This window comes from Rhinatrema bivittatum, chromosome 4 (assembly GCF_901001135.1).
Source record: "Rhinatrema bivittatum chromosome 4, aRhiBiv1.1, whole genome shotgun sequence".
Taxonomy (NCBI): Eukaryota; Metazoa; Chordata; class Amphibia; order Gymnophiona; family Rhinatrematidae; genus Rhinatrema; species Rhinatrema bivittatum.
The window spans coordinates 456,699,981-456,712,599 of record NC_042618.1 but is presented as its reverse complement, the minus strand read 5'-3'; the positions used below and the strand labels follow the sequence as shown (position 1 = coordinate 456,712,599).

The 12,619-nt window shown below is 43.7% G+C and overlaps 1 protein-coding gene across 4 annotated transcripts in view; it reads right to left on the bottom strand.

The window, feature by feature from the left end:
• PPFIA2 (PTPRF interacting protein alpha 2) overlaps nt 1-12,619 on the bottom strand; it is a 440,428-nt gene that overhangs the window by 115,623 nt on the left and 312,186 nt on the right. For all 4 annotated transcript variants that reach the window (XR_003856007.1, XM_029597099.1, XM_029597100.1 and 1 more), the window contains exon 9: nt 123-206. Coding sequence is in view for 3 of the 4 variants with exons in the window: in XM_029597099.1 (XP_029452959.1) it covers nt 123-206 (84 nt within the window). In the remaining variant the exon portion in view is untranslated. The remainder of the gene's footprint in view (nt 1-122; nt 207-12,619) is intronic.

Here is a 12,619-nt window from a genome sequence, read left to right as displayed (position 1 = left end):
TTCACAAGAGGTCACTGCCCTCTAGAAAACACAGAAATGCCCCATTGAGGTTTCCAGATTGGCAACTTGGACCCTGTTACAAGCAGCAAAGATAAGGAAATGTCACCAGTACACATATATACCCTCTGCAGTTCTTGATTCTTTTCCTCAAGCTGAGCTTCTAAGTGCCTCATACGTTCTTCTATGTTGCCATGTCGTTCTTCAGCCTGTAACAAAACATGAAAAGCTGATCTGAATTGTAAACGTGGGGGGGAACATTTAGAAAGCATAGTTATCAAGGCAAAGAAGCAAGCTATGGCTAACTGCAAACTGAGTTTCCGAAAAAATAAACCATATTGAAACAGGCAGCTGAACTGCATGGCTTGAAATGTCTCTGCTACAAAGGCCTGTTACACCCAAGCACCAGCAAAACATTGGATTTGTTTGTGAGCCATGAAGTCAGCCATATGGAACATGCAACCCGGGTATGGGTTTTAACATGACCTGCTATGGGAAACTTGAAAGCTCCTGAAGCACCAAACTGCAAAATGGTTGATTATCAATAAAGAGAAAATTAAAAGAATAAAAATAAATGAAAGGAAAAAAACACAAATTAAAATCAGATGGTATCTATTTAGCAATAGAAAGTAAAGTCCAGTAGGACTACCTTCCTGCGTATGGAGATCATTTCCTGTAGTTTAGCTTCCATAACATATTGATAATCATCAGATGAGGTAGAAGAGGTTGAATCGGACTAACAAGTCAAGGAAAAGGAGAGGGAGAAAATTGAAAAATCACAACTAAAGATACGAACACTGAAAAGAAAAATGCGATAGGAAAATTCAGTTCTCTGGCACAATTGTATATGGAACTTAAAATCCATGGACATTTGGTGGATTTAATGCAGCTGATATGTGTAAACTAAAAAAAAAATTTAAAAAATGGAATGTTAAAAGACCTGGAAATCTAGAAGTTCATGTAGGCATTCGAGGTTAGTGATGGTTAAGTCAAAAAATGTCAAAAACTGAAACCCAAGCAGTAACAGTCTGTCCTGTTGCAACCTGGAAGTGCACCGACCTGAACACCAGCAAATGATTAAAACACTGCATATGTTTTTCTTAACGCACTAATGGAGTGAAAAACATACATTTAAGGGATTTTTTAAAGAATATATTTATTTATTCCAGTTTTATATTCCACCATATCTCCATATTTAAGGCGGATTACACCATTACATACATAATTGCATCAATAAAAACAGTATAATAAAACATTAAAATAATATCACATAACATATAAAATCATAATAAACATGCTAAGAATCAACAATTGATTATTTTATAGTAAGTCTGCCAGTTCTTCCACAACACAGAAGGAATTGGTACATGAATCTGAGTTATATTTTCAATGAGTCCATCAGATAATGGATAAAAGAAATTGTTTTTCCACTAGGAGCAATTAAGAACAAAATTTGTTACTAAAAATATGAATGAGTTAGACCAAAAAGTGTATTTTTATCTCTGAGGTCTGCTGAAAAAAAATTAAGTTGTCCCAGAAACTATGAATTGCCTGAACAATTCATGATGCCTTCTTTAGAATTTTGCACATAGTTTTGACAATGGGCCTCATTTTCCAAGCACTTTACCGCGTGCGATAAATTCGCAAATCGCGTTAACAGCTGTTAACGCGATTTGCGAATGCAAATTAGTCATTTGGTATTCAGGGGGCGGAGTTGGGGCGGAGCATATGTAAAGCGGGAACCTGTGTATCGTGTGCGGCGAAACAGCCGCAGTGTTAGCGCGGCTGCTATCGCGGCTAATAACTACAACTCCAACTTCGCATTATGGACTGCGCTACGGGCCAGAAAAGGATTATCGCCATCCACGATAGTCCCAGACAGCCTGTTTCAGGCTCCCGGGGGGGGGAGAGCTCGCTCGCTCGCTCTCTCTCTCTCTCTCTCTCTCTCTCTCTCTCCCTCCCCCCGGGAGCCTGAAACAGGCTGTCTGGGACTATCGTGGCCTGCGATGATTTCGTGCACCGCGATAAAAGACTGAAAGAATCATCGTGCACTGGGAAAACATCGCGTGCGGCGCTAATGTTTTCGTGAATGGCGAAAACATCGCCGCCCGCGATGTTTCCCCACTGCACGAAAGAAGCCTCATTTGCATTGGTAACGCCCCCTAATGCGTTACCAATGCGATATTGGAAAATCAGGCCCAATATTTGTTATGTGAATTTCTCTTTAAGAGCATCTTTAAACATTCGAGACAATTTTTCCCTATAGGAAACAAAGCAAGAAAAGAAGTCAGCTGGTAAGTACAGGAACTAACCAATGGCAGCACAGCTTTAAAAAAGCTTGATGATATCACAATGCGCGCTGACCTCCCTAAAGTTGCAACTGAACAGAACTGGTCACAAGATTGTGATGTCAGGAGCCGTAGGGCTATATCAGGAGGTTAATTTTCAAACAGCTTGCACAAGACTTTACTGATGATTTTTAAAGTGAACTTATGACATAAGTTTTTTCACATTGACAATCCTTGGGTAAAGTTAGCTCAAGTAAAGTTACACCCGCTCTTCAGAAGGCAGTGACTTAAGTGGGGTAACTTACATGCATACTTTTTAAAATCAAATAGAATGCACAAGAGTGCTTACTCCGCTCCAGTTCCATCTCCCAGAATGCCGCTCTGCAGCTCACATAAAAGTACACCTCAAACCGGATTAAGAGTCTGACTTTCAAACCTCTTCGTGGTAATGCCTTTATGTGTGAATAGTGTTTTATGAACTGTGCAGCAAGAGTTTTGTAAAATACCATGTACTTCTCCACTGAAAGCAGTGGCGTAGCCAGAACTGATTTTTTGGGTGGGCAAAAGGTTAACATGAGTGGGCTGTTGGCATGCAGGTCTGAGACCTACTAGTTGTATTCTTATTGATAAGTAATGCCATATACTGCACCCTACAATGGCTTTCTAAGTAGTTTGCAACAGCCATTATGCATCATGCATGAAACTTTAAAATAATTTACCTCAATTATTTCAAGCACTTACCAGAATTAAAATTCATTATTAATCTGAATTTATTTTAGATTTATTGCAGTTTATAAATGCACAAGTATATCGTGTAAAAAACAAATAAAACAATCAGATCCAATCATGTAATAAAACAAAAATTAATGTATTCTTTCATGAATCCTCTTTTCAGAAAGCCAGAAATCATCATAACTACAATAAAATAGCATTAATCATCAGAACAGGTGCAGAGCAGAGCTAGGACAATTCACATTACAACTAACATGAAAAACAAAATTCAAATTCTGGTGCCACCGCAGCAAAAATTATCCCCCCACTGCTATTTTGTGAAGAAACACAAACTCCCACAAAGAAAGACTTCTAGAACCTTGCCATACCATACAGTCACAGCACTGACTCTCAGGTTTCAAATAACAGCAACCTTATGAAAAAGCAGCCTTGCAAATACTACACCCTAGAACATTAATACATCACCTACTGGAATAACAGAACAAGCTGGACTACTACTACAGAGAACCTACACGTTAGCAGAAAAACTGCATTTCAGTCACACACACACACAGGCAAAACAGAGACCGATCTTTTCCTAATATAGAAATGAGACCACAAATTAGAAACAGAAACATGTAGATAAAACCAAAATAGAAAGCCTGAGAAACTAAAGTCTCTGAACAGTGGAATATTGAAAGAGAAAAATACAAAAATATAAGAAATGCACATTCCCAAAGATGGTATATTTAAATTGCTAATCCAGCAAGTAAAAGAGCAGGAACTGCACCCAAAATCAATATTGCAACACAGTAGGTGCAGGAAATTCACATAGTCCAATTTCCAATTTTTGGAAGATACATTTATTATTGTTCCCACATGGCAACTCTACTGTTTATCATGAGTAAATTTCACACAAAGGGTCCCCCGACACAGACCTGTGTTTCACCGAGGCTGTGTCAGGAGGGACAAACCTATGTCAACACATCGTCATAAGTCTCAAAACTGTATATCAGGGAGCGCTCCGTGTTGGGGGACCCTTTGTGTGAAATTTACTCATGATAAACAGTGGAGTTGCCATGTGTGAACATTAACAATAATAAATTTATCTTCAAAAAATTGGAAATTGGACTATGTGAATTTCCTGCACCTACTGTGTTGCAATATTTAAATTGCTAACATCTCAAAATATATATATATTTTTTTACCTTTGTTGTCTGTATTTTTCTAATCAGTTGGTCCTGGTCTCTCTTTCCTATGTTTTCCCTTGTCGCTCATTTCCTAATTTCTTTTCAGTGTCTTTCTTCTCTACTGTCTTCTTCCCTTCCACACAAACACACATGCTTTCTCTCACAGACTCCCTCACACACTCAAGCTCTCACTCTTATATGTTCTCCCCTACACACACAAGCTCACATTCTCTGCAGACACACACACAAGCTCCCACTTTCTTACCCCTCCCCAGGCTCTCATTCTTACACACACACAGACGCACATCCAGGCACCCATTCTTATCCACACACATTATACATTGAAGCTCCCATTCTCACCCACACACACAAACCCAGACTCCCTTTCCCACCCATACACCCAGGCTCCCATTCTCACCCACACCCACAAAGCCAGGCTCCCATTCTCACCCATACACAAACCCAGGCTCCCATTCTTAACCACACATACGCACTTTCAAGCTCCCATTCTCACCCACACATACACACATTCAAGCTTCCATTCTTACCCACACATACACACATTCAAGCACCCATTCTCACCCACACATTCAAGCTCCCATTCTCACCCACACATTCAAGCTCCCATTCTCACTCACATACACATATTAAAGCTTCCATTCTCACCCACACACAAACCCAGGGTCCTATTCTCACCCACACACACTCCCAGGCTCCCATTCTTATCCACACATACACATTCAAGACCATGCACAGCTCCCTCCTCCCCCCCCCCCCCCCACAACAGGAAGATCAGTTGGCCTCTCCTGCTGCTGCTGCTGGCCTCCTGCTATGTTCAGGCTGCATGGCCCACCGATCTTCCTGCTTGGGGGGGAGGGAGCACAAGCTGTTTGCGGCGCTTCTGCTCCCCCCCCCCCAAGCAGGAAGATCAATGGGCCATACGGCAGCAGGAGAAGCCGTGGGCCACCGGTGGAGCCTTTACAGCCACTGACCCACAGCCTCTCCTCCTGCTGCCGGCCCGCCGCTTCCCATTATGTGCTGCTCCATAACTGTGCAAATGCACGAAATGGCACACCTGGTCACGCCGGGCCTGGGTCCTCCTCTTTGCCATCGTGGGGATGGGATCCCGTGATGGCCTTGCAGTTCCGGCGCTTCTCTTCCAGTTCCAGTTGGGTGGGCCTGGGTCCAAATTGGGTGGGCAACTGCCCACCCAGGCCCACCCATGGCTATGCCACTGACTGAAAGTACACAAGTATGTTTCAGCTGGCATAAATATTTCCAATGCAAAGACGTGCTTACTTTCTGTACTTATTTTATAGACATACATGCAGGGGAGGTAATTTTCAAAAGGATTTATGCACTTTTAACTGGATTTTATGCATGTAAATGTTCTTTACACATGTAACTAGTCTTTTGAAAATTGCTTCGATATATGCTAATAAATTGTCCACAGATTTTCCACACATAACAGCACTTTAAGAGGATAATTTTAAAACACGCGCACTTATGTATAGGAGTACATATGCTCATATACATGTATTTTATAATATGCGTGCAAATGGATGTGCAGGATGTAAAACACTTATAAATCTACCTTACAACATTTGTGTGCATGTAAAAGATACATAGGAATGTATTATAACATAGCTGGAAAAGTTCCAATTTCTATGGCTTAAGTGGTGCAACGCCGCCAATCAGCCAGATAAGTCTTAAAAACAAACGTTGCTTAGTTGGCTAAGTAGCACTTTTATAGACTTATCCGGCTAAGTAAGATAGCCAGATAAGTCTAAAAAAAACCCCAAATTACATAAGCTGGATAACTATGATAGCCAAATAACTAGTTTTCAGACTTATCTGGCAATCTTTCTTACCCCTAGATTCATCAAATGTTACCACACCATGCACTATTTTACAAATGCAGTGAAGGGCCCAGACAGGCATTTCCTTATTTTTTACATGCGTGTACGCGCGCCCTTCCTGGCTTCTTAAAATTCGCATTGCTCACGTGCATATGTGGCCATTTTTGCATGAGCAATGCCTTTAAAATCCACCTCAATGGGCTTTAGACTGTAGTAGCGCGCATCCACAATCTCCTCTCACTAATATCTATTTTATTGTTTATAATCTTAATATTAAACTACCCCCAATTTTTTTTTCAAAAACTTATCTTTAAAACGACTACAACGAGTCTGACAAATACCCATAATCTGCTTTCAAGAAAACTCCGACATCGCCAGTGTTCTGGCACCCATGTGCTTTACTGCTTGCTTCATGAGACCATGAAACTGCTGCAGCTTTACTTTTCTTTAATCAAAGCTAAGTATTCTTCTAGCACATATTTTCAACCACATCCCAGAGAGGGATTCCTTGGGTCAGGGTTAAAGAGGGGTTCTGAATTCTGTGCATATTTTTTAAATTAAAACAAAATAAGATGGTAACTTTCAAACAGACACGTATGTCAGGGCATGCCCAGGGATGCCGCTATTTTATAATATGCGCACATATGCCTGGGCGCATGTACATGTGCACCCAATTTTAAACGTATGCACACACGGCCGCATAAAGTCGTCTTTTTGCCGTGTAACTCAGGGAATTTTACAACCGGTGCGCGTCCTCGCCATTACCAGTTTCACCAGTTCGTCCACCAGTTCTCCCAGTCTACAGTTGGGTCCTCCAAGCCTCCCTGGTTTAATAGCCTGCACGTCCCCCTCCCCCCCCCCCCCCGTTAACCCAGAACCCTAAAACCCTTCTGCCAAAGCACATGGTTGTGGAATATGTTGCCAGCAGAATCAGGAAATACATATTCAGGCTTAAGGCCTATATACAGATGCCAATTGGTTTATTTAAATTTACACCTCGTCTATAGCAGAAGTAAAGTTACGTGGCACTGGACCTGGTGTATTTACGCGCACATCTCTCAAACCCTCCCCAAAAGGCCCACGCCCCACCCAGACCACGCATGGACCATGCCCTTTTCTCACTCCCAGCGAGATAGTTATGCAGCGGAAGATGCCACGCAGCCGGGCGGCTTTAAGAATTCGGATGGTGCGCGCAAGCTCTACTTGCGCTCGCATCCCCCTAACTGATGCGCCTGCCAAGCTTTCAAAATTCACCTCTAGGTACATACGTTTTGCTGGGGAAGCCACCTGCACCTATGACTGGATGTAAATGTGCGCAGTTAATTTCCCAGGGTAATGATTAATTATACTTTCGCTTTAAACATTACTGTAAAGTCTACAGGTAAAAGCCATCCACAGACCTTGTACTCTTTGAAAATTAAACCCCTCCCCTCCAATATATAAGCCGGGGATCACTAGGTGATCTACTATCTGTGACATGAAACTGAATGAGTAGTTTAAACATTATTAGTAGGGGACAGACAGACCCCGCCATGGTGATCTTAGATGAAACTAGGCTGCAAACACTGAAATGTGTTAGAAAAAACAAGTTCATTTCTTATGCCGGCCCAGCGAAATTCCCATCATAGCTGTAAGGTCATCCCGTTAATAGCATCAGATCTGCTTCTGGATTAATACCTAGCTATCAACATAGTTGTGAATGCTTGTTTTGATTAATGATTTATGTACTTGATGTCATGGACATGTCACATGGTTTTCACTCTTAATATGTTACGTGCCCTCTGCTACTCAACCCTTTTTTCCCTCACAGAACCACCCAAAATAAGGCTTTTGTCGTGATCTGTCTTTCTTGGTCATGCTGGATCGCACAGTTATTGCACACTCGGTGGCTTTTTGTAAGGGTTTATGACACCTCTGAAATAAATATTGTCCCTAGAAAAAAAAGTTTCCAAGCTCTCCATTTTAAATACAAGGATATTGAATATTATGAAGAAAAGGGAATTTTACATTGTGTTGCTAAGGAAACAAGTGATATGCATATAGGGGCGATTTTAAATTTTAAGCATGCAGGGTACATTTGTGCACGCTACCCAGCACGCACAAATGTATACCCGATTATATAACATGCGTTCGCTGCCACACGCATGTTATAAAATCTGGGGTTGGCGCGCGCAAGGGGTGCACACTTGTGCACCTTGCGCGCGCCGAGCCCAAGGGGAGCCCCGATGGCTTTCCCCGTTCCCTCCAAGGCCCCTCCGAAATCGGAGGGGCCTTGGAGGGAACTTTTTTTTGCTCCCCTGCACATTTCCCTCCCTTCCCCTATCTAACCCACCCCCCAGCCCTACCTAAATCCCCCCCCTACCTTATCTCGCTGAGTTACGCCTGCCGGCTCGCCATCCCCCGGCACAGGCCGCTGTACCGGAGGATTCGTCCCTGCACCGCCACCACACCCCCGAGCCCACCCCACGCCTCGGCCCCGCCCTGCCACCGAACTGCCGCCATGCCCCCGGCCCCACCCCCAGACCGCCCATTTTTGAAAGCCCCGGGACATACGCGTGTCCCGGGGCTTGCGCGTGCCGCCGAGCCTCTGCAAAACAGGCTCGGCGCGCGCAGGGCTAGGTTTTCAGGGGTTACACGCGTATCTTAAGCACGTAACCCTTTGAAAATCTGCCCCATAACGTGTGATGTGTACTGCACATAGCTGACAATGCAGGCTTTGGACATACTTCGATGCCAAGATCCAGTGAAGCCAATTTTAAAAGCCCTACATGCACTTGAAGCCGGGAGATGTGCGCAGAAGTTGAGCTGGCGCGTGCTGCACGAAGTTTAAAAAGTGCGCAAGTACGCACCTATTTCCCGGTACAATCTTTTTTTGCCAAAAAAGGGGAGGGGTGTGGGTGGGGAATGGATGTTCCTGCATTTTTCAGTGAAACCAGTGTGCAAGTGTTTATGTGCACAAACATGCACCGGGATCCCCAACCTCATAACCTCACTTCTGCTGTGGATGGCACCTAGGTCCTGAAACAAAAAAACACTAGGCTGGTCAGTGGGAATTTAAGAGTTGGGGCTAACAGGGTAAAAGGGAGGCAACTAGGGGGGTTAGGAAATCTTATCCTTTACCTGGGCAAACTGGGAATGAACTGCGAAAACTGGTAATTATGTCGGGGCATGTATCTACTAAAATTCCCCCACTTATGCAGTAAAGGGGGCATTTGCATGCATGTGCACACATCCATATAAAATTGCACACACCTGCACGCGTGTATAGCCTATTTTATACCATGCACACATATATGTGCTTTGTTATAAAATGGCTGTGTGCATTGGCGCAAGCCAGCATACGTCTTCCCACACGGCTGTCTGAAAGTTACCATCTAAGGGGGTTATTTTGTAATGCTTATTGCGTGCAATAGCAAGCGGGGGGGGGGGGCAGAGTCGGGGTGGCGAGGGGAGGAGTCGGGGTGGCGAAGAGGTAGACTCAGCGCTGTCTTCGCTGGCGGCGATAAGGTAAGCCACGTTATCGCCGCCAGTAGCACGCCCAATAGCACCACCTTTCACAATGGCCTATTGGGTGAAAGCCGGAAGCGATAACACTGCGGTGGTGCGATGGCTGCCGGCTTTTGCAGGCCCACCCCCCCTTCGCCCCCCAGCCCCCGTTACCGCTGGATTCACCATTCTGTGCAAGAATGGTGAATCCAGGCCTAAGGTAGCATAATCATTCCACAAAAAAATTTCAAATCACTGCAGTCGGAATGTATTCAATTTGAGGGTAATTACGCACCATAGTTTATCCACATAAATCACCTTTTGAAAATCAACCAGGGGCCAGCGAATGTAAAAGTATGTACATAATCTGGTTGTGTGCATGCTTTTATGTGAGCTGAAGAGAGGTGTTCTAGGGGGCTGAGTTGGGGCAAAGTTAGATCTAATAAGCATAATATTTTATTTTGGAAAGAGGGAGGATAACTTTCAAAGAGCTCCGTACAACTCTAAATGCACACGCATGTACTTCTCCTACAAATTTTAAAATTATATGCGCATATATTTTACATGCAAAAAAAAGTAGCACTTGCTCACATAAAACCCAATTTATGCATGGAAGTTGGTATATTTAAAAAACGCACGCATAGTTGAAATTAGGGATGTGAATAGTTTTTCTGACGTATGAAAATATCGTATGATATTTTCTCATCCGTCAGATATCGGGGGGTCCCCGAAAGCGATAGCCAAACCTCACAAAATTTTCATGTGGTTTTCTTATAGTTTTTTTTTGGGGGGGGGGCGGGAAGAAAGAGCACACAGAAAAACAACCCCCAAACCCACCCCGACCCTTTAAATCAAATTATTTAGAATCCCCCATCCTCCCGACCCCCCAAAACTTTTGTAAAGTACCTGGTGGTCCAGTGGGGGTCCCGGGAGTGATCTCCCGCTCTCGGGCCATCGGCTGCCACTAATCAAAATGGCGCCGATAGCCCTTTGCCCTTACCATGTGACAGTGGCTATCTGTGCCATTGGCCGGCCCCTGTCACATGGTAGGAGCAATGGATGGCCCACACCATTAGATGGCGCCGGCCATCCATTGCTCCAATTGACAAGGATTACAATATGCACGTAGACACATAGGGCCAGATTTTAAAAGCTCTACGCGTGTAAATCCAGTGGATTTACATGCGTAGATTGGCTTATGTGCGCCGAGCCTATTTTATAAAGGCCTGGCGACGCACTTAAAGCCCCAGGACGCATCTAAGTCCCAGGGCTTTACTAAAGGGGCGGTCCGGGGGCGGGGTGGAGGCAGGTGCCAGAGCGAGGTGGGGGCAGGGTCAGAGGCCTCTGGCACAGCGGCCATTTGCCGCTGTGTTGGAGGATTGCTTGCCGGCAGGCTGCCGGTGCGCACAACCTGCGCCTGCCTCCAGGCAGGCGCAAAAGGTGAAACACAAATTTTTGGGGGGGTTAGGTTAGGACTAGAGGGGGAAAAGGTTAGTGGAAGGGGTGGGAAGGTTAGTTTAGGGGGAGGGAACGGGGGAAGCCCGCGGGCATTGGTGCGCGCAAGGTGCACTAGTGTGCACCCCCTTGCGCGCTCCGACCCCCGATTTTATAACATGCGCGTGTGCCGGGTAGTGTGCACACATGTACACCCGCGCGTACTTTTGAAAATTCACGTCAAACTACTTAAGACTGTTCTTTAAAATATGTATATTACAAAATGGAAATGCACAGTATCAAAAGGAAAATTCTACTGCAATGCTCAACCTTCTGCATTGCATGTCATGGAATCAAAGGCAGAGCCTGAAGCAGACACATGTGCTGGTATTCCTAAATATGCACTGGTTTCATTCTTATTTCCTGGACCGCCCATGATCCACCCATTCCTCGCCCAGACCACACCCATGCGCTGCCCCTTTTATGAAAAAAAATATTACTTGCATATAGGGAGATATACACGTACCTGGGTGCCTCTTAAAATTCACAAGGCACATGCTGGGCCAGTACATGCTGTATTTCCCAGCTTTGGCATGTATAAGGCTTTTAAAATTCACCCAAAAGGTTCCTGTTTGTTGAATAAACTTTCAGCTTTCTATGGCAAATGATTGTGAAGAATATTGCACCTGCTGAATAAATATCTCCTCTTCTATTGGCAATTCTCATTATCTAACTTTTCATCCAATGGCCATTTATGGACCTTTTAAGTGAGGATAAACACAGAGGAACCCCAATAGCTAGAGGATGGAAATGGAGGAATGGAGTAACCTGTGATTACTTTTTATTTAACATTTCTGCATGGAACAGCAGTAATAACCCTAAGCACCTTGCTGGACAGGCTGGACGGACTATCAGCAGATCAGCAGAATTAAAACAAGTGCTGGCAAAGTACTTTTTCAGTCAGTGCACAGTTAAGTTGTGGAATCTGTTGGCAGAAGACATAGTTAAGGCGACTAGCATAGTGGTTTTAAAAGCAGTTAGGACAAGTTCCTGGAGGATCCCTGGGAGGAAGAAGAATAAGAGCTAGTTTATGGGATCTGTCAGGTACTTGCAACCTGGATTGGCCATTGTTGGAAACAGGATACTGAGCTCAATGGACCTTGAGTTCAGTATCCTGCATGGTGTTAATGTTATTCTGTACTATAAAAATAAAAAATATACATAAAAATGAATCTTCAATGTTATCCAAGACATTCAGGCAAATATATGTCCATTTTGAATAGTAAATCATTTCAAATCTTTGTACTTTTTTCTGTATCTGTTGGAAAAAATTGTAACTTTTTTCCATTGAATATATCTTTTAGAGAAGCTGCATTTCTCAGTTGCTTGCATTATCTATTGGAGATGTGCATTCATTTTCTAGAGAAATGAAAAATGCAACAAAAAAACCTAATCTTGTTAAAAAAGAAAAAGAAAAACACCTGCTGAAATTCTTTGTTTCCAAAACAAAAAGAATTCTCCGAGCTCCACTCACTTAAAAATTTTTTTTTAGCTCCTCCCTCCCCACCAAAAGAGTCTTTTTATCTTATTTGTGGCCTCTTCCAAGGCAAAAATGGAACAGAAGCAATCTCCGGTCACTCCTGCTGCACTGGGT